General features: G+C 46.8%; 1 protein-coding gene across 1 annotated transcript; it reads left to right on the top strand.

The window, feature by feature from the left end:
- The first annotated feature begins 1,074 nt into the window (after window positions 1-1,074).
- NOC4L (nucleolar complex associated 4 homolog) lies at window positions 1,075-23,078 on the top strand. Its single transcript, XM_081893381.1, has 15 exons — window positions 1,075-1,257; window positions 2,557-2,677; window positions 4,062-4,168; window positions 5,063-5,164; window positions 7,101-7,250; window positions 10,796-10,895; window positions 12,707-12,741; window positions 14,273-14,323; window positions 14,872-14,983; window positions 15,867-15,927; window positions 17,163-17,273; window positions 18,367-18,530; window positions 20,180-20,262; window positions 22,267-22,380; window positions 22,894-23,078. The coding sequence occupies exons 1-15, from the start codon at window positions 1,129-1,131 to the stop codon at window positions 23,008-23,010; spliced, it is 1,557 nt and encodes a 518-aa protein (XP_081749507.1). The 5' UTR covers window positions 1,075-1,128; the 3' UTR covers window positions 23,011-23,078.
- Window positions 23,079-24,362: the final 1,284 nt, after the last annotated feature.

Below are 24,362 nucleotides of genomic sequence, written 5' to 3'. Positions count from 1 at the left end.
ATGGATAACAAAGATACACATAACACCTCCGTTTTCAGTTCATAGAGTCCTTTCTACATGTCAGTTACACTCTGTGTGAGACATTGCTGTTAAAAGGGAATGTATCCACAATATAGGGACACGGGTGGCGCTGTGGGTTAAACCGCAGAGCCTAGGATTTGCTGATCAGAAGGTCGGCGGTTTGAATCCCTGCGAGAGTGTGAGCTCCCGTTGCTCGGTCCCTGCTCCTGCCAACCTAGCAGTTCGAAAACACGTCAAAGTGCAAGTAGATAAATAGGTACCGCTCTGGCAGGAAAGTAAATGGCGTTTCCGTAAGCTGCTCTGGTTTCATCAGAAGCGGCTTAGTCATGCTGGCCACATGAATTTCTATACAGTGGTACCTTGGGTTAAGTACTTAATTCGTTCCAGAGGTCCGTTCTTAACCTGAAACTGTTCTTAACCTGAAGCACCACTTTAGCTAATGGGGCCTCCCGCTGCTGCTGGACGATTTCTGTTCTCATCCTGAAGCAAAGTTCTTAACCTGAGGTACTATTTCTGGGTTAGCGGAGTCTGTAACCTGAAGCGTATGTAACCCGAGGTACCACTGTACCGCCCTATATCCGCAGGTCTCAGGGCTGTTTCCAGGATAAAATCAGAAATATAAAACCCCAAAGTACATAATCAAAATAAAAACAACAACCCAATAACACACACACATTTTAAAAAGGGCATACCATTCCAGCTTAGAAAACAAGTTTGCAACATTACTGTCTAGGCCCCCCAAAAAATCTGATAAAAAAACAGTGTGTAAAAATGCACGTGTTGAAGAGCCGCTTTCTCTCTTCGGCTCCGGGCGGATCCTCGGCTCTTTACGCGCGCCTTGGCTGGGGCGCTTTGCTGCGCATTGCTCTTGCATCTAACGGAGCCTCGTGCGGCTTCCTCGCGAGGAAGGAAATAATAGCAACATAAGGATACACAGTGCCAGAACTGGCGGCCACTGCTGTCGCTGATCCGGAGCGGAGGCGGAGCCGAGCGGAGTCTCTTCCCGCCCCGGGGGCGGAGGAGGAGGATCGGCTCTGGAAGGCGGCGCCTGGCCGGGTTTCCTTCCGCGCACGTGGGCGCCTGGGCCCCGGAGGAGAGCAGAGAGCCATGGCGGGCCGTGGGACCGGAGGGAAAGGCGCCGCCGCCGCCGAAGCCGCGCTGGGGGCCTGCCTGGAAGCGGTGCTGGGCAGCCGGAGCAGCGCCAACCGCGTCTTCGAGATCCTGGAGCTGCTGCAGGTGAGCGAGGCGCACGGGCGCCGCCGGGGGGACCGGACGCTCCGGCACCTCTTTCTTTTTTGGGGGGTGGAGTGGGGTGGGGGGAAATCCCAGGAGCAAAGAGGATGGAGAGGAGGAGCCATGCTCAGGAAGGGCAGTTGCCTCTGGCCACGAGTGGACGCCGGTCTCAATGCTTCCCATGCTTGGGTAGATGGATACTGGGTTTAACTCAAAGGAGAAGCCCCACCGAGTTCGCAGGTGCTTACTTCCTGGCAAGTGTGATTCACATTGCAGCCTTGGGCAGGTGATATTCTCTCCCCCCCCCCTCTCTCTCTCTCTCTCACACACACACACACACGGACACACACAGGCAGGCACACATACAGTCCAAGCCAGGACCTCCCATAGTTCACCAGTGCCAGATTTATGTATCAGCTAAACAAGGGATGCGGGTGGTGCTGTGGGTTAAACCACAGAGCCTAGGACTTGCTGATCAGAGGGTCAGCGGTTCGAATCCCTGCGACGGGGTGAGCTCCCGTTGCTCGGTCCCAGCTCCTGCCAACCTAGCAGTTCGAAAGTACGTCAAAGTCTAAGTAGATAAATAGGTATTGCTCCGGTGGGAAGGTAAACGGTGTTTCCGTGCAGTGGCATAGCGTGGAGGGTGCAGGGGGGCCGGCTGCACCGGGCGCAACATCTGGGGGGGCGCTCGCAGCTCGCACTCGCAGGGGGCGCAAATTACTTGCCTTGCCCCGGGTGCTGACAACCCACGCTACGCCACTGTTTCTGTGCTCTGCTCTGGTTCGCCAGAAGCGGCTCAGTCATGCTGGTCACATGACCCGGAAGCTGTACTCTGGCTCCCTCAGCCATTAAAGCGAGATGAGCGCCGCAACCCCAGCGTCGGTCAAGACTGGACCTAATGGTCAGGGGTCCCTTTACCTTTAAACAAGCTATAGCTTAGGGCCCCACTTTATTGGCTTCCGTTTCCCACACTTTCCAAGCATGTAATGTTAACACAGACATGTGATGTAACAATCACACATCTAGCAACAGGAGAGAATGAAAATACTGATGAACCCTTCATTATTCCATTATTGCATTCGTCAAAACTTATTTACACTGTTGAATTTACCTTAATGCTGCCAGTGTTTTCAGCTGTACACAATTATTTCCCATATATTCAATAAACATTTCCCAATCTTCTCTAAACGTACGTTCTTCTTGTGGTGTTGTTCTATATGTTAAGTCTGCAAGCTGAGCATATTCTTCTTTGGTTGGGACCTTGCTCGTTTTCCATTTTCCCTCCTTCCCATTCCCGTACAGGATGAGCAGAAGGAGATTGTCTTGTGTGCCATCCGGACATGCAGCCGCCTCTTTGGGGCTTTGCTTGAACGGGGAGAGCTCTTTGTTGGGAACCTGCCTCCGGAAGAGCCATCTCTGCAAGGTGAGGATGAATATCTGGGCAGGAAACGGGTCTAGGGGGGAAATTGTGATGGGCACCACTGGTATTTATTTATTGCTTGCTGCCATTCACCCTAAGATCCTAGGAGAGCCAGTGTGGTGTAGTGGTTAAGAGCGGTGGACTCGTAATCTGGGGAACCGGGTTCGTGTCTCCGCTCCTCCACATGCAGCTGCGGGGTGACCTTGGGCCAGTCACACTTCTTGGAAGTCTCTCAGCCCCACTCACCTCACAGAGTGTTTGTTGTGGGGGAGGAAGGGAAAGGAGATTGTTAGCCGCTTTGAGACCCCTTCGTATAGTTATAAAGCGGGATATCAAATCCATACTCTTCTTCTCTTCTTCCTAGGGCTAGGTCACAACATTAAAATATAACATTCAAACCAGTTTAAAACAACTCTGTGGTTGATCCACAACCAGCTGAAGACCACTGACTCCTATTTCTGATATACAGGTGTGGGTGCCAATACAGTGGTACCTTTGTTCTCAAACTTAATCCATTCCAGAAGTCTGTTCCAAAACCAAAGCATTCCAAAACCAAGGTGTGCTTTCCCATAGAAAGCAATGCAAAACGGATTAATCATCCCAGACTTTTAAAAACAACCCCTAAAACAGCAATTTAACATGAATTTTACTATCTAACGAGACCATAAAATGAAAGCAATAAACAATGTACTGCAGTCACACAATCAATCAGTAGCTGAACTGGGTTCCACACACAGTCACCAAAAAAAGACCTGCAAAAAGAAAAACACAAAATAAATACCAAAAACAGACAGACCTCGGCATAACACTCAAAACGGATGTGTGGCACTCAAATTGGAAGTGTAACACTCAAACGGAGCACATTCGGCTTCTGAAAAAAGTTCGCAAACTGGAACACTTACTTCTGGGTTTGCAGTGTTTGGGTTCCAAGTTGTTTGAGTACCAAGGTGTTTGAGAACCAAGGTACCACTGTATTTATGCAGTCAACACAGCTCTATCTGAAATGGATATTGAATAACAGTATCCATGAGTTTTTTAAAAAACATGTATAATTAAAGGACTCTCAGACTTATCCAATGTACAGTAAAACAGGCGGAGCACTCTTTCCATGGGAGAAACACTCAGGAATTGTTCAGCAAAATAAAAAACCCAAACAAATTCCTAACAAGAGAAGTCATACATAGAATAAGGTTGTTGAGCTTGAAAATCCTGACAAAGATCTGTTTGCTCATTCGTTTCTTTCTTTCTTTCTTGACTATAACCTGAACTTGGTTGAGTGATAAACATTTGATTGACAAAAACCCCGTTCGTCATTCCCATCTGCCTTCTCTCTTTGCTCCCTCCCCGCTGGTCCCACACCCCCATTTTCTCATCTTGCCCCCTCCAGAGAGTTACAGTGCAGAAGACAAGTACAAAATTTGGATGAGGCATCGATACAACAGTTGCGTACATTGCTTGGGGGAACTGATGGGCCACGAGTCTTTCCAAGTCCAGGTGAGTTTTTCTGGGGTGATGAGTTTGGCTACATGACTCTACTGTCAGGGAGAAAGGCGGGGTATAAATAAATATATAGGCAGAAGCCCGTTTACACAAGGTTATAGCTTTGTAAACAAGCATTTTGGTTTCACTGCGAATGTCCCGGTCCTCAAACACTCTGCATTTCAGTCGGGAGAAAGCTACACTCGCAGAGCTCAGGCAGTGCTGGATTTCAGCATCAATGTTGGCCCTTGAGGAAAGAGGAAGGTACGCTTGGCAAATCCACACCGTGATCGACTCCTGCCTGGAAACCAATGTCCTCACTGTGGAAGGACGTGTGGATCCAGAATTGGCCTCCACAGTCACTTACGGACTTATTGTTAAAACCGTGTTTATGGAAGACAATCTTTCTTGGCTATGAGGGATTGCCAAAGAAGAAGACGACGACGCAAGTTTAACATGTGCACAACCGTTTTTACGCTCATCGCTCCGAACCTGGAAGAGACTCGGAAATGTCATAAAGGCGTCACTGGAAAGGGTGGAGTTTGCAGGCTTTTTCAATGGGTTTCAATTATACGCAATTTCACTGGTGTGTGTGGTGCCTTGGAGCATAGCCCCTGCGTAAACGGGGGGCTGCCTGTAATAAGAATAAAAATAATATAATAATAATTTATTATTTATACCTCACCCATCTGGCTGGGTTTCCCTAGCCACTCTGGGGGCTTCCAACTGAATATTAAAAACAATACAGTTTCAAGAATGCTTGGGAAGAAGGCTGGGCAGAATGACTATCACGAATTAAGACTGTGGCTGCATTCGCACGTGTGTTGCATCAGTTTAACTGATTATAAGGCTAGCTCTTCGTTCCTGTTTCCTAATGTTCTCTTTCCCTCTCCCCCTGTTTATTTAAAGGAATCTGCCCTCTGCACCCTGATGAAATTTGTTGAATTGGAAGCCAAGCACCCTCTGGTCAAGAACGAGTGGCGGTTTAACTTCCCGCGAGAACTTTTAAAAGTAAGTCACACTTTTGATACCATCGACCATGACATCCTTCTGGACTGTCCAGGGGGGCTGGGGGCTCTGTTAGCAGTGGTTCTGCTCCTTCCTCCTGGGCTGTGTTCAGAAAGTGGTGTTGGGGGATGAGTGTTCAAACCCCTGGGCTCTCACTTGTGGGGTGCCTCAGGGCTCCGTCCTCTCCCACATGCTTTTTAACATCTACATGAAGCCCCTGGGAAAGATCATCAGGGGGTTTGGGCTGGGTGTTCATCAGTATGTGGATGATACCCAGCTCTACCTCTCTTTTAAATCAGAACCACTGAAGGTGGTGAATGTCCTGTGAGGGTGTTCGGAGGTGGTTGGAGGATGGATGGTGGTTAACAGATTGAGGTTGAATCCAGACAAGACTGTGTTTTTTTGGGGGGGGGGTGGGCCGGTGTGGAGGACTCCCTGGTCATGACTGAGGTAACTGTGCCCCTGAAGGACCAGGTGCGCAGCCTGGGAGTCATTTTGGACTCACAGCTCCCTTTTTGCCATCATTTATTCCCTCTTCGTCTCTGAAGATTTGTTTATGGTCCAGTTTGGGATTAACATAAAGTACTCCCCCCCCCCTTTTTCTTCTTCTTCAAGCATATGAATTCCTGTCCTAATCCTTTATTTAACAATAGTCTTCTGTGTTGTCTCTTTATACAGGTTGCTTGGTAGCAAATAACAGCTAGTTTTTGTCTCGCCAAAATATGTGTAATCCTAATTCGTCAGTTTTTATTGTTCAAACCATTAGCATTCCGAGAGAGCAATTTTAAATCCATCATTGATTCTTTTTATACAGATTAAAGTCATTTAAAAAATTTGTAATGACCTTATTTACTATCTTCTTCCTCCCGCTATTCCACCTGCTTATCTCCTAGTTCCTTTTCGTATTTCCTCCAAAATGCTTCTGCTTTTATTGGCTCTACACATCTTTGCTTTATACGTAAAAGAAAGTCCTTCTGGATATTCCCTTCTCACAGATCATCCTTTGTCCTCTATTGGCCTGTTTTAGGGTTCTTCCCTCTTGGGGTATTTTGTTCCCTTAAGCATCCTTTTATCACCCTCTTTTTTGAGGGTGCTTAAAGATTGGCACTAGGGACGCGGGTGGCGCTGTGGGTTAAACCACAAAGCCTAGGACTTGCCAATCAGAAGGTCGGGGGTTCGAATCTCCATGATGGGGTGAGCTCCTGTTGCTTGGTCTCTGCTCCTGCCAACCTAGCAGTTCGAAAGCACATTAAAGTGCAAGTAGATAAATAGGTACCGCTCCGGCGGGAAGGTAAATGGCGTTTCCATGCGCTGCTCTGGTTCACCAGAAGCGGCTTAGTCCTGCTGGCCACATGACCCGGAAGCTGTACGCTGGCCAATAAAGCGAGATGAGCGCCGTAACCCCAGAGTCGGCCATGACTGGACCTAATGGTCAGTGGCCCCTTTACCTTGGCACTAAGAAGGCGAGTTTGTTGTTTGTGTATTGCAAGCCAGCTCACATGTGGCTCTCCAGATGTTGCAGAACTCCTAACACCCATAAGTTCTGACCATTATCCCTGCTGCCTGGGAATGATGGGAGCTGGACTCCATCAACATTGTTGGACAGCCACGCGTATTGTGGCATAAGTAAAGGTCCATTTGGGTCAGCATTTTTGATCCAGCTAACCAAATGGCCTGGGAGGTATGCAAGCATGTAGGAAGGCCTTGCTTTGCGTGGTTGCTTGTTTTCATAGTACATAGCATTCAGAAATACACTGTCTTGGAAAATGGAGGTTCTATTTGAGCAAGAAACTGCATCTCAGTGAAATGGGGGGAGCATTGAGTGAAAAGGGATGGGCAGTATGATGGTTCAGCTGATCTTGCCTGCTGAGCTCCTGGCTTCCTTTTCTTGCGTTTTTCTTTTTTTAAAAAACATTTTTTAAAAACTATTTTTTGCTAGGTGGTTGTGGACGGCTTAATTCCGGTGGAAGCTAATTCTTCGCTCTTGATTTCTCGCTTCCAAGAATACTTGGAACGTGACGATGTCCGGTACTTTGTGATGAAGTCAGTGACTGAAAACGTGGGTGGCGTCATGCAGAAGACCAAAAAGGTACTGGAAAATGTCAGCCGGCTGCAGCGAAGAGGCTGAGCCCAGGGTGGAGCCTTGTAAATGACGAGGCCTGTCTATATAGATGAACAGGTGGTGCTTATCGGATAAGGGTCAGTCTCCAAAGTCTGCTATCTCCAGAAGCAGAGGAGAATATAATACTAATACTACTAATACTACTACTACTACTAATAATTCATTATTTATACCCCGCCCATCTGGCTGGGTCTCCCCAGCCACCCTGGGCAGCTTCCAACAAAGTATTAAAATACAGTGGTCTGTTAAACATTAAAAGCTTCTCTAAACAGGGCTGCCTTCAGAAGTCTTCTAAAAGTCTGATAGTTGTTCTTTTCTTTGACATCTGGTGAGAGAGCGTTCCACAGGGCGGGTGCCACTACCAAGAAGGCCCTCTGCCTGGTTCCCTGTAACTTGGCTTCTTGCAGTGAGGGAACCGACAGAAGGCCCTTGGCGCTGGACCTCAGTGTCCAGGCAGAATGATGGGGGTGGAGACACTCCTTCAGGTATACTGGGCCAAGGCCGTTTAGGCCTTTAAAGGTCAGCACCAACATTTTGAATTGTGCTCGGAAACGTACTCGGAGCCAGTGTAGATCTTTCAAGACCGGTGTTATATGGCCTTGGCGGCTGCTCCCAGTCACCAGTCTAGCTGCAGTCCTTAAATCAGTGGTGTGTCCCCTGTCCCCCACTCTCACTGCAGTTCGTCTGAATCAGGCCAATGGCCCATCTAGTCCAGGATCCGGCTCCTGTAGTGGCCAACCAGATGCGTGTGGGAAACCTGAAACCAGGACCCCCCCCCAAGTACTACAGCACTCTCTCCTCCTCTGGTTTCTAGCAAGTGCCATTCAGAAGCATTTCAGTTGAACACATCATAATGGGTAGCCTGGCTCTCGTTGACAAGAAGGTGTGCTGAAATGCATCTCTGTAGAGGCATCTTGCCATCCCTTCCAGCCCTTGCAATATTATTGTTATTAGTATTATTAGTAGTAGTAATACCCCGCTGATGTGACTGGTTTGCCCCAGTCTCTGAGCAACTTCCAACATACCGTATTTTTCGCTTCATAAGACGCACCAGACCATAAGACGCACCAAGTTTTTAGAGGAGGAAAACAAGAAAAAAATAATTCTGAACGAAACAGTGGATGTATGATTTTTGTGGTTCATGCTGCGACCACAGGCATGATATGTGATTTGATGGAGAGTTTGGGGTAGCCCCAAAATCCTGAGAATTCATGTGGATCCATGCTTTGTAACCATGTTTTTGCGCCATTGCGGCCCCACAAAACAGTGGATGCGTGATTTTTTTGGGTGCAGGCTATAGCCATGGACATGCTATGTGATCTGATGGTGAATTTGGGGTGACCCAGTGCAAAAATCCTGAGGATCCATGTGCTTTTACCTCCCCCCTCCCAGGTAGCCTCCTTTATCACTAGCATCCCGTATCTACCTCCCAATTGCTTGCCAATCAGCTGCTCAACGGCTTCGTTTCAACACTCCTTTCCCTCTTTCCAAAAAGAAAAAAAGCATGATTTGCTTTTTGCCCCTGGGCAATTTGGCTCCAGGGACTACACATTCGCTCCATAAGACGCACAGACATTTTCCCTTACTTTTTAGGAGGGAAAAAGTGAGTCTTATAGAGCGAAAAATACAGTATATAAAAACATAATAGAGCATTAAACATTAAAAACATACAGGGCTGCCTTCAGATGTCTCCCAATGGATTTTTTTTTATATACTACTTTCTTTTTTACATGCACCGACTACTTATTATAATAATGAAAAAATTCAGATTGGAGAAATGCGCTAAGAAAGCATGGTTCTAAAGCAGCAGTAGCATGAAATCATGTTATTAGTAGTCGTATTACTTTTACTGTTATTATTACTACTACTATTTAGGGTTAATGGCTTCTAAACAGTTCACAAATTAAAAAAAACCAATTGCAGATTGGCAACACCCCTTCACCTAAACACCAGATGATTCTCAGCACATGGTAACATGGAGGCAGGATTTTTGCATCAAGAGAAGAAGATGTAGCCTTCTCTGAGCTGGGGAGAAATTTAACCGCTCATTAAAATAAATTGCGAGAAATGTTTTTGCCAGCTCTGTTAGAAATAAGGAGGGACATTTTGCTCGTTGCCGGGAAAAGATTCCCCATCCTCCTTTTTGGTGCTTGTGATCACTGCCTAAAGCGGGGGACTCGCGCAACATCCTCACCTTGAAATCGGATATTTTTATTGATTTTCCATTTTTAACAATATTTTTAACAATATTATAACATCATATCACCTTTTACAATTTTTAGCTCTGCTTAGCTTTTGATCTTCCTCCATTCCATCATCTGTTTTTTATAGAACACAACTTAAATCCGCACATTTATAACCGTTGAAATTCTACATTTATCTTAAATTATTTAAAACCTAAAGCACAAGTAGAAGGTTTCTTCTTTTAAATGTTGCGAGCTTTATCGCTGTCCTGCTAGTGTCTTTATACGTTCACAATGATGGTCTGTGTATTGAAGAAATTTACTCCACTCTCCCTGGAACACTTGGTCCCTCTGGTTTCAGATTCTCCCTGTCAGCTTTGCCAATTCCACATACAGTGGTACCTCGGGTTAAGTACTTAATTCGTTCCGGAGGTTCGTACTTAACCTGAAACTGTTCTTACCCTGAAGCACCACTTTAGCTAATGGGGCCTCCTGCTACCGCCGCGCCACCGGAGCACGATTTCTGTTCTCAACCTGAAGCAAAGTTCTTAACCTGAAGCACTATTTCTGGGTTAGCCGAGTCTGTAACCTGAAGCGTATGTAACCTGAAGCGTATGTAACCCGAGGTACCACTGTAGTCCATCATCTTCACCTGCCGTTTGTCTATCGTCGGTAATTCTTGCTGCTTCCACTTCTGGGCTAATAAAATTCTAGCTGCAGCAGTAGCATACATAAACGATTTCTGGTCAACTTTTAATATTCCCACTCCTGTCATCCCCAAGAAGAATGTTTCCGGTTTTTTGGGGAAAGTATATCTAAACTTTTTTTTTAAACTCATTGTAAATATTTTCCCAAAATACTTTAACTTTATCAGAATTCCACCACATATGATAAAAATCACCCTCTTTCCCAACAATTCTTATTACTCATTTTATGCATTTTAGCTAATTTAGTTGGTGTTGAATACCATCTATGCATCATTTTCATTATAGTTTCTTTCAATGCCATGCATGCAGTGAATTTAATTCTGTAATTCCATAACTTTGACCAGGCTTTGAATTGAATATTATGGCCAATTTCTTTTGCCCACTTAATCACCACCTCTTTAACCTCTTCAGCTTTTGTATGCCGTTCTAAGTCATACATTTTTGATAAGATTTTTATTTTTCCTCCCCACAATTCGGTTTCTAGCTTAGATCTAAACGTTTCAAGGCCATTCTTCCTGTTATCTTTTTTAAATACATCATTTATTTGATGGTATTGCATTCAAGTTTGGTTCTTTGTGTGTCTTCCACGATACAACAATGTGGGGTTTTTCTTCTTCTGCAGGTGCCACTTCCAGTGTACCAGAAAAACGCCTTTGCCCTCATTTCATCTATTTCCATGCCAAGCGAGGAGAGCGAGATACAGAACTTCCTAGTGAGAAACAGTGAGTGAAATGTGGCAGCTGCTCGTTCGGACATATTTTTGTTAGGACTGGGGCGCTTTGACCCACGCAGCCCCCCTAAAGTGCTCAGCGACTCTACCTTGCCAGCGTTGGAGATTTCAGTGAGGCAGCCCAAGGGCCACATTCCCCTGAGAACAGCTTTCTGGGGGCCGCAAGCTAGGGGTGGGCAAGATCAGAGGCAAAAGTGGTCAGAGCCCTTCATGCAGCAGGCTGCATCCCGTCCTCATGAATGTCGAGAGGTTTCTACCTGTACAGATGTCTCTCCAAGCTCCCTGGCCTAGGAAGCACCAGACATTTGAAACAGCATCACGCCACTTTCATCTGAGCATCCTGGGGACGGAGCTGTTGTTTGCTAATGGTGTTAAGAGTTGTTAGGGGGCAGCCTCACAGAGCTAAAATTCCCAGACTTATTATTGCTTATTATTTAGATTTGTATACAGTGGTGCCCCGCAAGACGAATGCCTCGCAAGACGGAAAACCCGCTAGACGAAAGGGTTTTCCGTTTTGGAGGCGCTTCGCAAAACGAATTTCCCTATGGGGTTGCTTCGCAAGACAAAAAAATCTTGCGAGTCCCCGCGGGTTTTTTTCGCTCCCCCCCTTTTCCTAAGCCGCTAAGCCGCTTAACAGCTGATCGCTAGAAGCCGCTAGACCGCTGTAGCGCTAATCCGCTAAGGTGTCAATGGGCTTGCTTCGCAAGACGAAAAAACCGCTAGACAAAGAGAATCGCGGAACGGATTCTTTTCGTCTTGCGAGGCACCACTGTAATGCCCTTCATCCATAAATCCCAGCATAAAGGTCCTAGATCAAAATGCACGATAAAAACAAGAATGAAACAAAACAATAAACCAGTAAATCAGTCAATAAACCAGTAAATCAGTAGTACAAACTGTAGGTAATGCTGTCCTGTGATTTCATATATGAGATTGTACTACTGATGAAGCCCAAGATGGTGAAACAAGGCTAATATTCTGGAAATCCTTGTCTTAGACTCTGTGAAAGGATTCTGTGGAACTGCAACAACCTTTCCTGTGGATTGTTGGGCTATGAACAGACAGGTGGAATAGACACTTTCATATATATGGACCTTATGCATAAACTGATTAGAGTATGAACTGATCCACTGGGTCTTCTACATTTTTTGTTGAACTTCATGAGTTACTTCTGTTGAAATCTACATTTCAATATAATGAATAGGATACAGTGGTGCCTCGCAAGACGAAATTAATTTGTTCCGCAAGTTTTTACTTCTTGCGAGTTTTTCGTCTTGCAAAGCACGGTTTCCCATAGGAATGCATTGAAAATCAATCAATGTGTTCCTATGGAGACCGTCCGGGGACAGAGGGGAAGCGCCGCGCGCCTTCCCCTCTGTCCCCGGAACTGTTTAAAGCAAGGGAAGGGGCAGCGGGGAGAATCGCTTCTCCCCGTTGCCGCCCCTTGGTTCAAAAGCGGTCCGGGGAGAGAGGGGAAGGCGTGCTTCTTTTGAAGCAAGGGGCGGAGGGTTTCGTCTTCCGAGCGGTTCCGAGGGTTTCTAGCGAGTTTTTCGTCTTCCGAGGCGTTTGTCTTGCGGGGTACCACTGTATATTATTTTTTCAAACGTACAGCCAGTTACGTCTTATGTGTTTATTGAATATGTTTCACGTAACCAGAGGTTTGTTGCTGTTTTGGGGTCTGGACTTTCTGCAGGCGGAACATGGGCTCCACTGCAGAGGTGTGGCTCCTGCCTCGCAGACTTGCTCCCCAGAGCACTTTTGTTTACCTGACTGTTTCCTTCTTTTCCTCTCCCCCTGCAACAGCTAACCAGGAAGAATGGAAAGTCTCAAAGCTGAAGGTAGGTATTTTGGGTGGCTGAATGGAATTCCGTTTCTGCTCTTGACTTGCACGTCCTGGTTCATTGACAGCAGGATGGGGAGGGTCAGCCTGGGTGGGCGGCCGACCTCTGGGGAGCATCGCAATTAGCATCAGCCCCAACTAGCATGTCCTACGATTGGGCGTGGGGTTGAGGGCACCAGGTTGGCTAACTGGGTTTAGGGTTGCTCTCTGATGCAACTGTTTTGCACCTGTGCAGGTGGCTGTCTGAGTGTTTCTGTCATGAATTCTACTGATACTGACCCAGAGCGGATTCCAACGTAGTTAGCAGAGTAAAAACCTAAACACGTTGCAGGATTCCCCAAAAATAGACCAGACAATTAATATTTCATCCAGCAGAGCTTTACTGTTATTTGAAGGCAAATGAGCATAATGGTCACAAATCCAATTCATTCAGGATTGGCACTGCCCATAAAAAATCCAGTTGCGGCAACTTACAGTAACTTATACACTGGTACCTCAGGTTACAAACACTTTGAGTTACAAAGACTTCAGGTTACAGTCTCAGCTAACCCGGAAGTAGTACCTTGGGTTAAGAACTTTACCTCAGGAGGAGAACTGAAATCGTGCGGCAGTGGGAGGCCCCATTAGCTGAAGTGGTACCTCAGGTTAAGAATGGCTTCAGGTTAAGAACGGACCTTCAGATCGAATTAATTTGTAACCAGAGGTGCCACTGTAATAAGACTAAAAGCTTAACGCTCAGCATACTATATACAGAACACCACACCAGAAGGAAAGAGAGATAGAAAGTGAAGCCCAGGTTCCTTCTGACCTTATCATTCTAGTCAGACAGAAAGAGATAACAAGCCCGGGTTAAGCCAGCTGTACTCAGCTTCTCTGAAGGAATAACCCAAACATCATGAACTTTTTGCTTGGTTCCAGTTTGTATCACACAGAGAAGCTTCCAGAAGCCTCTTGAATTAATTAGAATAGGAAAGATCTCCACACATCAGATTGATACTTTCTGTACCAAGAAATGCAAACTGATAGTTTCTTCCCGGAAGTGACGAGGGAGCAGGGATGGTGGCCATCATAGGCTCCTTTTGTGGTCTTGCGTCAGTAGCCACCGACTGAAGTGCGGGCTAGCCATTCTCAAACTCTCTTCCTTCAGAGGGACTGCTCTGCATATATTCCTATACCAGCCAACCCCAGAGGATCAGCTGTAGAACTCCCTGTTGCAAAGCAATCTGCAGAAAGTTCTAGGGTCTCCTGGAATGTTCCGGAATCCATTCTGGAACGCTCCTCCCGTGGTTGGAGGCTGCTGGGGAAGAAAAGGTGCTTGCTCTTATAAATCCTATCACTGAGGAAATCTGAACCTGCCGAGAAGCTTTCAAAGAATTCCCTGGTTTTCTCCTTGGTGGTCGATCCACGAAGCAAGCCCCTTTTGGTGTGATAACGCTTTCTGACATGAGCCCACTAAAGCCCAATGAACGCAAGATGGTTCCTGCGGAGACCTACTTCCTCCATGTTCTTTCTGCCCTTTCCGTTTACAGGAGCACAGACGAGCTTTTGAGAGGATGTGGCTCGTATTTCTCAAGTACAAGGTGAGTGGCTGGTGCTGTTGAAGGTTTTCGTAGAATTGTAGAGTTAGAAGGGACCCCGTGGGTCATCTAGCCCAACCCCCTGCAATGCAGGAATCTCAATTAAAGCATCCGTGGTTTTTGCTTTAATATCATGCTAAAAAAACAACAACAACTGCACTCTTTTGTTAAAGTAGGTTTTTTAATGATTTCTTTCAAGCGGTTTTACCCCAAAGGGGGCTCCCAGAGTGGTTTGCAGTGACCAAATATCGTACTGGCCCCTCAGACTAAAAGGGGACAGCGCAAAAGGGGGAAAAGGGGGATTTGGGAGGAAGGAAGAGAAATGCAAAAGCTGGGTGCCAGGTCTAAGGTTCTTCATAAAGATCATCTGGAATAAGAACGGTTCTGGGACAGGAGGAACCGGAAGTTGTTATTCTTCCAGCAGAGCCGATGGTGTGGGCCTCCTCTCCTTTCCTCTTCTACAGCCTGATGGATCATCATCCATGGTGGGTGATGCTGGAAAGAAAACCTGCTTGACTGTGACTGTCTGACTATCCTTCCTCTCTCCCCAGCTACCTGGAAGCCTCTACAAAAAAGTGCTGGTAATACTTCACGACTCGATCCTCCCTCATATGAACGAGCCAACCCTCATGATAGATTTCCTGACGGTTGCCTATGACGTAGGTAGGTCGAGAGGTTGCGTTCTCCAGGCGATGGAGAATGGTGATGCTGGACTGGCAAGTCACTTGTGGGCCATATGAGCTTTGGGGTGAACCTGACTTATGTATGCAGGTTTTCAGCATTTTAGAAATTTGTTTCTAATATAATAATCTATTGTAATAATTTATTATTTATACCCTGCCCATCTGGCTGGGCCTCCCAAGCCACTCTGGGTGGCTCCTAACAGAATATTAAAAACACAATCAAACAGATGTCTTCTAAAAGTTAGATAGTAGTTTATTTCCTTGACATCTGATGGGAGGGTGTTCCACAGGGCGGGCGCCACTACCGAGAAGGCCCTCTGCCTGGTTCCCTGTAACCTCACTTCTCGCAGTGAAGGAACTGCCAAAAGGCCCTTGGAGGAGGACCTCACTGTCTGGGCTGAACGATGGGGGTGGAGACGTTCCTTCAGGTTTAAATAATAGCATTCAGTCCACACATGTGTAGTCCTGCTTATGAGCTGAGAGCCCGGTTCCTACCCATTTGTTGTTTCCCCAATAACGTTTTCCCTGGCTTTCCCTGATGCATAAGTCTGAACCCTATTATTACAGAATTTCTGCTTTTATAATATGTACTGTTTTCGGTTGTTGTTTTTCTGGTGGAAGGTGGTGGACTCCCCTTCACTGGACGTTTTTTTAAACAGGTTGTATGGCCATCTGTCGAGTATTCTTTAGCACTGCATGGGGTTGGACTAGATGACCCTCGGGTCCCCTCCAAACTCTACAATTCTGTGGTGTGCCCCTGATTTTTTAATTTTTTTTTGTATTTCTGTGTATTGCTTAGAAAAAAATTAAGCAGTTTAGAATTGCTTTTATTTTAAGTAAACGAATGAATGCTTCTTTCACAGGTGGAGCAATCAGCCTTCTTGCCTTGAACGGGTTGTTTGTCCTGATTCTGCAGCATAACCTGTAAGTTTCCCCGGCTCCCTGGGATGTGAGCCACTCTTGGGATAATCATGCATTGAAGCCCTTTCGTATGCAGAATGGGCGGTGTTTGGCGAGTGAATCTTAGTTAAAGATCTCGGTTGTTGCCATCTCTCACAGAGATAGGGAGGCCAGCTCAAGATGCTAAATGTACACGGACATTGTACAGTGGTGCCTCGCAAGACGAAAAGAATCCGTTCCGCGAGTCTCTTCGTCTTGCAGTTTTTTCGTCTTGCGAAGCAAACCCATTAGCGGCTTAGCGGATTAGCACTATTAGCGGCTTAGCGGATCAGCTGATTAGCGGCTTAGCGGATCAGCTGTTAAGCGGCTTAGCGAATCAGCTGATAAGCGGCTTAGCGGATCAGCTGTTAAGCGGCTTAGCGGATCAGCTGATAAGCGGCTTAGCGGCTTGGGGAAAAGGGGGGGGGGGGGAGGAAAAAAAACCCTGCAGGAACTCGCAAGACATTTTTGTCTTGCGAAGCAAGCCCATAGGAAATTCCTTTTGCGAAGCACCTCCAAAACGGAAAACCCTTTCGTCTAGCGGGTTTTCCGTTTTGCGAGGCATTCCTCTTTCGGGGCACCACTGTACAGGGAATGTGCAGGTCCCTCAATCTCTATCTGCGTCAACCCCACGCGAAACTCGCCTTTTGCAAGCCGAGTTGTGCCCAAACATCTATCGTCAACCGTATTATAGAAGCATCATAAGTAAAACACAGAACACCACACGACGCAGCACAAAATAATCATTAAGTGACTGGCTGGACAAGAGAGTTTTGGGCAGCTGGACAGGGGCGTCTGTGTGAAAAAAGTCTTTAAGAGACTCCCACAAAGCAAAAGCAAAAATTCCTACCAAATTCCACAGCACTTGGGAACAGTGAGGCTAAATCTCCAATTTCTGTAGCACAGGGGGCAACTAAGAACCCTCATCCAAAATATTTTTGGTGATCAAGCTAGGCTTTATAAGAGCTCAGGCAATCCTTAAGAGCTTTGTGTATTAACTCTAGAGCCTTGAAACTGGCTGGGTAGGCGTAGTTTGTTCATTTTTTAAGAGATGACTTTGAGATTGGCTTTGAACCAAAGAGCCACTTCTGTGGTTTGGTGTGAAGTGCAAACACAGCCGCTGTGTTAAATGAGTTTTCACTATCTTTGGAGTCAATAGTCACTCAGATGTGTAAGAGGGTTCAGCGAGGCAGCTTGCCTATCTGTTTTGGTCTCCATAGGGAATATCCAGATTTTTACAAGAAGCTCTACAGCCTTCTGGACCCATCCATCTTCCACGTGAAATACCGCGCCAGGTTTTTCCGTTTATTGGATTTATTCCTGTCTTCCTCGTAAGTACGCACATGACCAAAATGCCACAAGGCCCTTTTGTCTCCTTCTTGCTTAGACTTTAATCAAGTAACCTGAAGGCTCATTTTCCCTTTGGCTGTTTCCAAAGGCTGGCCTAGCCCTCCTAAAACCTTCTTCATTTTCTTTGGGAACAGAGAATACAGTGGTACCTCAGGTTACATACGCTTCAGGTTACAGACTCCGCTAACCCAGAAATAGTACCTCAAGTTAAGAACTTTGCTTCAGGATGAGAACAGAAATCGTGCTCTGGCGGTGCGGCAGCAGCTGGAGGCCCCATTAGCTAAAGTGGTGCTTCAGGTTAAGAACAGTTTCAGGTTAAGAACAGAGCTCCAGAACGAATTAAGTACTTAACCTGAGGCACCACTGTAAATGAGACAGGTTTGAGGATCTCTTTTCGATAGGTTTTAAATCCACAAAGAACCTCTGAAAACCCACCCACCTCCTCCAAAAAAACTAAACACCCCCCCCCCACTATAATTACTTTGATTTAAGGTGCTGGGGTACTTTTGAAAGGCCTGCTTTTCTCTGCAGCATGCCTTAAACATAATTTGCAATAAGCAATTGGCAAGACAGGCACTGAGATTCAGAAGCAGGGGAGAAAAATATATGGGGGAAGCTGTGTTCCGCATCATGTTTAAATTATGCAAATAAGCAGATTTGCATATTTGTTTTATTGCGTGAAATTTATACCCCGCTTAATTGTAACAAAAAACCCCCAAATCCCTTCAAAGTGGTTTACAATTTGAAGAGTTGCGTACCCAAGTACAGTCGTACCTTGGTTCTCGAATAGAATCCGTTCCGGAAGTCCGTTCGACTTCTGAAAACATTTGAAAACAAAGCCTTGGAAGCCCCGTCGGACGTTCATGTTCCAAAGAACGTTCGCAAACCGGAACACTCCTGGGTTTGTGGTGTTCAGGAGCCAAAATGTTTGAGTTGCAAGGCGTTCGACAACCAAGGTGTGACTGTATTGATATTCAGAGGCCTTTTCTTTGAGTGACCTTGAACTGGGCTTGTGTGATGGTGGGAAAGAGAGGAAGAGAGTTTTCACCACCCTCTCCTCTTCCCTTCCAATAGGCACTTGCCCGCATATCTGGTGGCTGCCTTCACAAAGCGACTCGCTCGCCTGGCACTCACAGCTCCGCCTGACGGCTTACTAATCGTCATCCCCTTCATCTGCAACCTCTTGCGGAGGCATCCGGCGTGCAAGGTCCTCATCCACAGGCCCGAAGGCCCTGCAGGTAAGAGGAAGGTGCAAAACAACAACAAACCTGTGGTTACATGAAACATATTCAATAAACACACAAGACGTAACTGGCTGTACATTTGAAAAAATAATATATCCTATTCATTGTATTGAATTGTAGATTTCAACAGAAGTAGCTCATAAAGTTCAACAAAAAAAGTAGAAGACCCAGTGGATCAGTTCATTCTCCAATCAGTTTATGCATAAGGTCCATATATGTGAAAGTGTCTATTCTACCTGTCTGTTCATAGAGTCCAACAATCCACACGAAAGGTTGCTGCAATTCCACAGAATCCTTTCACAGAGTAAGACAAGGAATTCCGGAATATTAGCCTTGTTTCGCTGTTTTGGGCTTCACCAGTAGTACAAACTCATACAGTATATGATATCACAGGACAGTGGTTCTTATAGCATAGTAGTAGCTGCTATGGACTCTATGAACAGACAGGTGGAATAGGCACTTTCACATATATGGATCTTATGCATGAACTGATTAGAGAATGAACTGATCCACTGGGTCTTCTACTTTTTTCGTTGAATTTTATGAGCTACTTCAGTTGAAATCTACAATACAATGAATAGTATATATTATTTTTTCAAATGTACAGCCGGTTATGTCTTTTGTGGTAAGAGGAGGGTGGCACAACCTTGAACCATTTCTGGACAAAGGCAGGGCTGAGCATTTCTGTAAGCGTTTTTTGGGGTTTTTTTGCCTCTGTCCAAATTTGTGGGACATGCACATAGCTTGCATCAAAGGGGCGCCAACTTTTTGAACCCTATGGAACAGGGGTCAGCTTACCAGGCATGGGCCGGATCACTTTCGGAGATCCTCCGTGGAAATCACTTCTGCTCAGACGTGATTTCCGGCGTCTGGGCATGCGCAGAAGCGATTTCCAGAGCCACGGAAGCGTGTCCCCGCGCCATGCTGTGCTGGCGGTACGGTTCGGGAGTGGCTCGGGGGCCGGTTAAACGGTCTCTGTGGGCTACTTCCGGCCCATGTGCCTTAGGTTGCCGACCCCTGCTATGGAAGGAGGCAAGCTTGGAGGTTTTTTTTAGTACTGTTTATTTGATATTACCGACAACGAAAAAGCATTTCCAATCTTAATGCTTCCATACCATGCATTCAGATACTCAACAAAAAACTGTCCCACCTTTCCTCAAAATCAGCATTGCTTTTTCTTCTTTGAAGGAGCGTACTTATCCATTTCAGCCACTTCCAAACGTTTTATTACCTGCCAGAGCGTGTTGGCGCTTCTGTTTTCTAGGTACCTTTCAAGGGAGAAGAAGACACCCCCTTTCACCACATCATAAATAAGGGAGGCTGTTGGGGTAGGGAGCTTTGTAGGGATTGGGAAAGACCTCAAGAGAGTTCTGTTGTGCCTGAGGGTACCAGGCCCTCTGGCCTAGATGAAATATATGCCAAATTGTCTGGGCAACCTCGTCATGCCAGCTGGTGACCATTGGGACTGGTAGGGTGGAAGGCAAGTAGCCCAACGACAGCATGGAGAGCCAGAGTCGATGACCCCTAAAGGTGTAAAGCAGGAGGCCAACAGTAGGTGGCGCTAGAGCTGGTTCTGAGGTGTAGCCTCTTGGGACACGGGCCTCACATGTTTGCTGGTAATGGCGTTCTGTGTTTCCTTGTAGAGATGTCAGAAGATCCCTACTTGATGAGTGAAGAAGAGCCTTCGGAAAGCAGAGCGATGGAGAGCTCCCTTTGGGAGATACAGGTACGTTTCTGGGTATCTGAGCGGCTTCCTTGTGTGCTGGTGCCAGGTTCCAGTGAGGGATCCTGGTCACACCCACTCCAAAAGATGGCTGCCACAGCCCTCCCCTTGCTACGCCATTGATGGGCTGCTCCATAAGTGATGCAGAATGCGCTGGTGGGATTCAGCACTGTGTACCTCTTCAGCTTGGCCTGAATCTAGAAAGCCAGGTCACTGGGGAGAAAGGTTTTGCAGAGACCTCTCCCTGATGTGCTTGCTCTCTGCATGCAGGGAGCTCTTTGCATCGGGCAGCATTCGAAAGCATTCCTGCATTCCCTACTTTCAGAAGTGGAACGGTCCAGAATTTCGCCACTTCGTTTTGCCTAAAATGTAGAAAATGTCTAACGCTTGCCGAGGGAGACACAGGCAACTGCAAACAGGAGCGGGTAGCCCTTCTCTCTAACAAAAGGGCTAAGGAACATTTTTAACCCACCCACAGGGCTCCCGAGGCTGCGGATGTCTGCCCGAAGCACGGGGCGCTCTGCTTCAGCACACCCCGCGCTTCGGGCAACAGGCTGCTATCCGCAGCCTAGGGAGCCCTGCGGGAACTCCCTCGGGCTCCCCCGGCTTGCTGATAGCTTCCTGAAGCCTGCCCTTCTCGCTCTCCAAGCTTCAGCGAAAGCCTGCATTCACCCCGTAGGACGCACATAGATTTCCCCTTCATTTTTTGAGGGGAAAAGTGCATCCTATAGGGCGAAAAATACGGTAACAAGTAGTACGTAATTTTTAAAAAATCAAAAAACCCCAAAGCAAAACAACATTATAATTCTATATCTACTTATCTATTACAAAGGTATACAAATGAAACTTTTATTCTAATACATATCCATTTATTTATAACCTACTATAATTTTTATAAATGTTTTCCAAATATAGTATTTGTCCATACACAGTCTATGTCTATAAGCTCTCCAATCGTATGTAGCAAGAGTTGTCATGTCTTCTATCCATTCATTAAAGGGAGCCATAGATTTATGTTTCTAGTAGATCAATATCGGTCTTTTAGCTGTAGTGAGGGCATGTAGAATCCTTTTATGTTAGCCAGTTGTCACATTCCATGTAGTAGGTAGGTAATTTAAAATAATAGCACCCTCTGGCAACGTTAACTTCCCCCCCAAAGTAATATTTGTACAATCTAGTACTCTCTCTTAAAACTCCATAGGCATAGGACATTGTGTCAAAGAAGCATTATTACGTGTACAACCTGTTGTCATAGATAGTCCCTTTCTAGACAAAGGCACTGGGAATTTGTGGCAAAATTGAGGTTTGGACAGGGGAGCCTATCCCAGCTTGCTGACAGGAGTGCCTGTCAGAAGCAAGTTGGCAATAACTCACATGGCATTGGTGAAGTTAAGTCTTTTTTCAAAGAAACAAAACGGCCCAGGAAGCCAGGCCTAGTGGGCACAGCAACCCTTCCCCTTCCTGCAGTTGTGAGGACTGCCTTCCCTCCACTCTCTTAAGTCTCCTTCTCCAGGTCCTTCCCAAGCAATCTGAGACTTCTCTACCTGGTCTGTCTTTGCTGTGTCTTCTTCATACCTCCTTGGGAACTGAGAGGAGGGGAAGACAGCCTAGTTTCCTCACCAACCAGACTCATCTCTGGTTCTTGGTCCCTCTTGGTCCCCCTCCCCTCCAGCCTCCGCTTCTGCCTCTGCTTCTGAACTGCTCCCCGCCACATCCTCATCCTGCTCACTAAAGCCTGTCGCCTCTCCAGCTTCCGGCACGTCCTCCTCCCAGTCTGCTCCCTCTTCTCCCTCTGACCACTTATCATCATCCCACCACCAATCTCATGGCTCTGAGTCTTCTTCCCTTGGGGTTCCTCAGCTCGTGCCTCCCACCACTCCTCTGTGTCCAACCAGTCCATGACACTTGCACACTTAGCTGCCGTATCTCACCAGGGATTTGCCGGGGCCACTCTAGCAAGGCCTTGACTTCAGCTGACGGTGTGTTCTGTTCTTCCCGGCACCTCAGACCCTGCAGAGCCATTACCACCCAGAGGTGTCCAAGGCTGCTACCACAATCAACACGTCGCTGTCGGAGATGGAAGATGACTTATCAGAACTCCTGGAGCTGACGGCCTACGAGGTAACACATGCTCTTTGTGTGAATGCAGCAGTGTGTGTTGTGAGAGTGAAATTCCAGAGCCCCTTTTTAAAAACAAAGAAGCTGAGCATCTCCAGCGCTTTCGTTTGCAGAATCTCTAGAAACAGGAGAACAGCCTTTTTATTTGCTAACTTCAGGAGTGGGGAACTTTTCCCAGACTGAGGGCCCCCCCCCCCCCGGCCAACATGCCTCTGGCCATATTCCAGTAGTGGGCGGGGCCAGAGGCAAAAGTGGGTGGGGCAATGGGATGCAAATGCCACCATTGCACAGTAAGCTAGTTTCTTCACATGCACAGATACACCCCTCTCTGTCTTATATCTAGGCAGGCAAAGAGTCGGTGTTCAGTCTGCCCCACTGATGTTGTTTTCCCAGTCAAATTTGCCCCACCAGGGGGAGAAAATGGGGGTCCGCAGTATTGGCAAACCAAATTGCAAAAGACTGATATTTTGTCTGCCTTTCTCTCTCTCTCTCTGTCTCTCTCCCCACCGCTACCAGATCTTTGATAGGGACGTAAAGAAAGAAGCCACAGATATTCCGCTGGAATTTCAACAAGCCCGAGGTCTGTTTGGCAAGAAGGATGATATTTTTGCTGAATATTTTACATTGGGATGATTAAAAAACAACAACAACTTGTAGCGTTGGAAATACTGTACAAATAAAGCTTTGCTTTTGTTATTTAAGAGGTTGCACATTGCTTGCTTTAAAAAAAAAATACTCAGTGCACCTTTGCACCCAAAACAGACCATGTCTAAATATGTGGTTGAATCCCTGGGGTGACCAGTGGGGGGATGGGAAACAGATCATACCACTTCAGACTGGTGGGTGTGAGAGAATGATGATTTATTCAAAACTGTATCCAACATAATTCTCTGCCCACTGGTACAAGGGCTAAGTTTTAATGTTGTGCAACCCTGCAATTGTGCTAGTGGAAACTCCCTGTGCAGCTGAGTGCACAATCTCTTGTGCAGTAAAAGTACCGGCCACTTGGTTTATGCATGCAAATCCAATCTCCGAGTGGTGAGGGACCCTGGGGTTATGGTGCTGCTTACCCTGGTCCTCAGTTCCTTTGGAAGGAAGGTCAGCAGAGACTGGTGCCTTCAAGATGCACGGTTTCATTGATGCATATATACAACCTGAGTAGGGACGCAGGTGGCGCTGTGGGTTAAACCACAGAGCCTAGGACTTGCCGATCAGAAGGTCGGTGGTTCGAATCCCTGCGACGGGGTGAGCTCCTGTTGCTCAGTCCCTGCTCCTGCCCACCTAGCAGCTCGAAAGCACGTAAAAGTGCAAGTAGATAAATAGGTACCGCTCTGGCGGAAAGGTAAACGGCGTTTCCGTGTGCTGCTCTGGTTTGCCAGAAGCGGCTTAGTCATGCTGGCCACATGACCTGGAAGCTGTACGCCGGCTCCCTTGGCCAATAAAGCAAGATGAGCGCCGCAACCCCAGAGTCGGCCACGACTAGACCTAATGGTCAGGGGTCCCTTTACCTTTACAACCTGAATAGGGTGTATGGGGTGTTAGGGGAGGGTGGGGCTCAACCAGGTGACGGTGGCCGATGGGTCTCAAACCTTTGGACAGGGACTTCCCCTCCATGTGAAGACAGGCTCCAGCGCATAGAGCGGATAGGATCAATAGTGCGTCCAATGTTCCAGAAGGCGTTTTGTGCACATGATCTAGAGCAGTGCTGGCCAAACTTGGCCCTCCAGCTGTTTTGGGACTACAACTCCCATCATCCTCGACCACTGGTCCGGTTACCTAGGGATGATGGGAGTTGTAGTCCCAAAACAGCTGGCGGGCCAAGTTTGGCCAATACAGTGGTACCTCTGGTTAAGTACTTAATTCATTCCAGAGGTCTGTTCTGAACCTGAAACTGTTCTTAACCTGAAGCACCACTTTAGCTAATGGGGCCTCCTGCTGCACTGCGCCACCACGGCTCGATTTCTGTTCTCATCCTGAAGCAAAGT

The sequence above is a fragment of the Podarcis melisellensis genome (assembly GCF_964234715.1).
Source record: "Podarcis melisellensis genome assembly, chromosome: 16".
NCBI classification, from domain to species: domain Eukaryota; kingdom Metazoa; phylum Chordata; class Lepidosauria; order Squamata; family Lacertidae; genus Podarcis; species Podarcis melisellensis.
Note: the sequence above shows the minus strand (reverse complement) of the source record. Positions and strands in the feature narration are given on the sequence as shown.

Coding starts and splice junctions, on each gene's coding strand:
- NOC4L (XM_081893381.1), top strand. CDS start 1,129: ATGGCGGGCCGTGGGACCGGAGGGAAAGGCGCCGCCGCCGCCGAAGCC. Junction 14,984..15,866: donor GACGGTTGCCTATGACGTAG/GTAGGTCGAGAG, acceptor CTTCTTTCACAG/GTGGAGCAATCAGCCTTCTT. Junction 22,381..22,893: donor TGGAGCTGACGGCCTACGAG/GTAACACATGCT, acceptor CACCGCTACCAG/ATCTTTGATAGGGACGTAAA.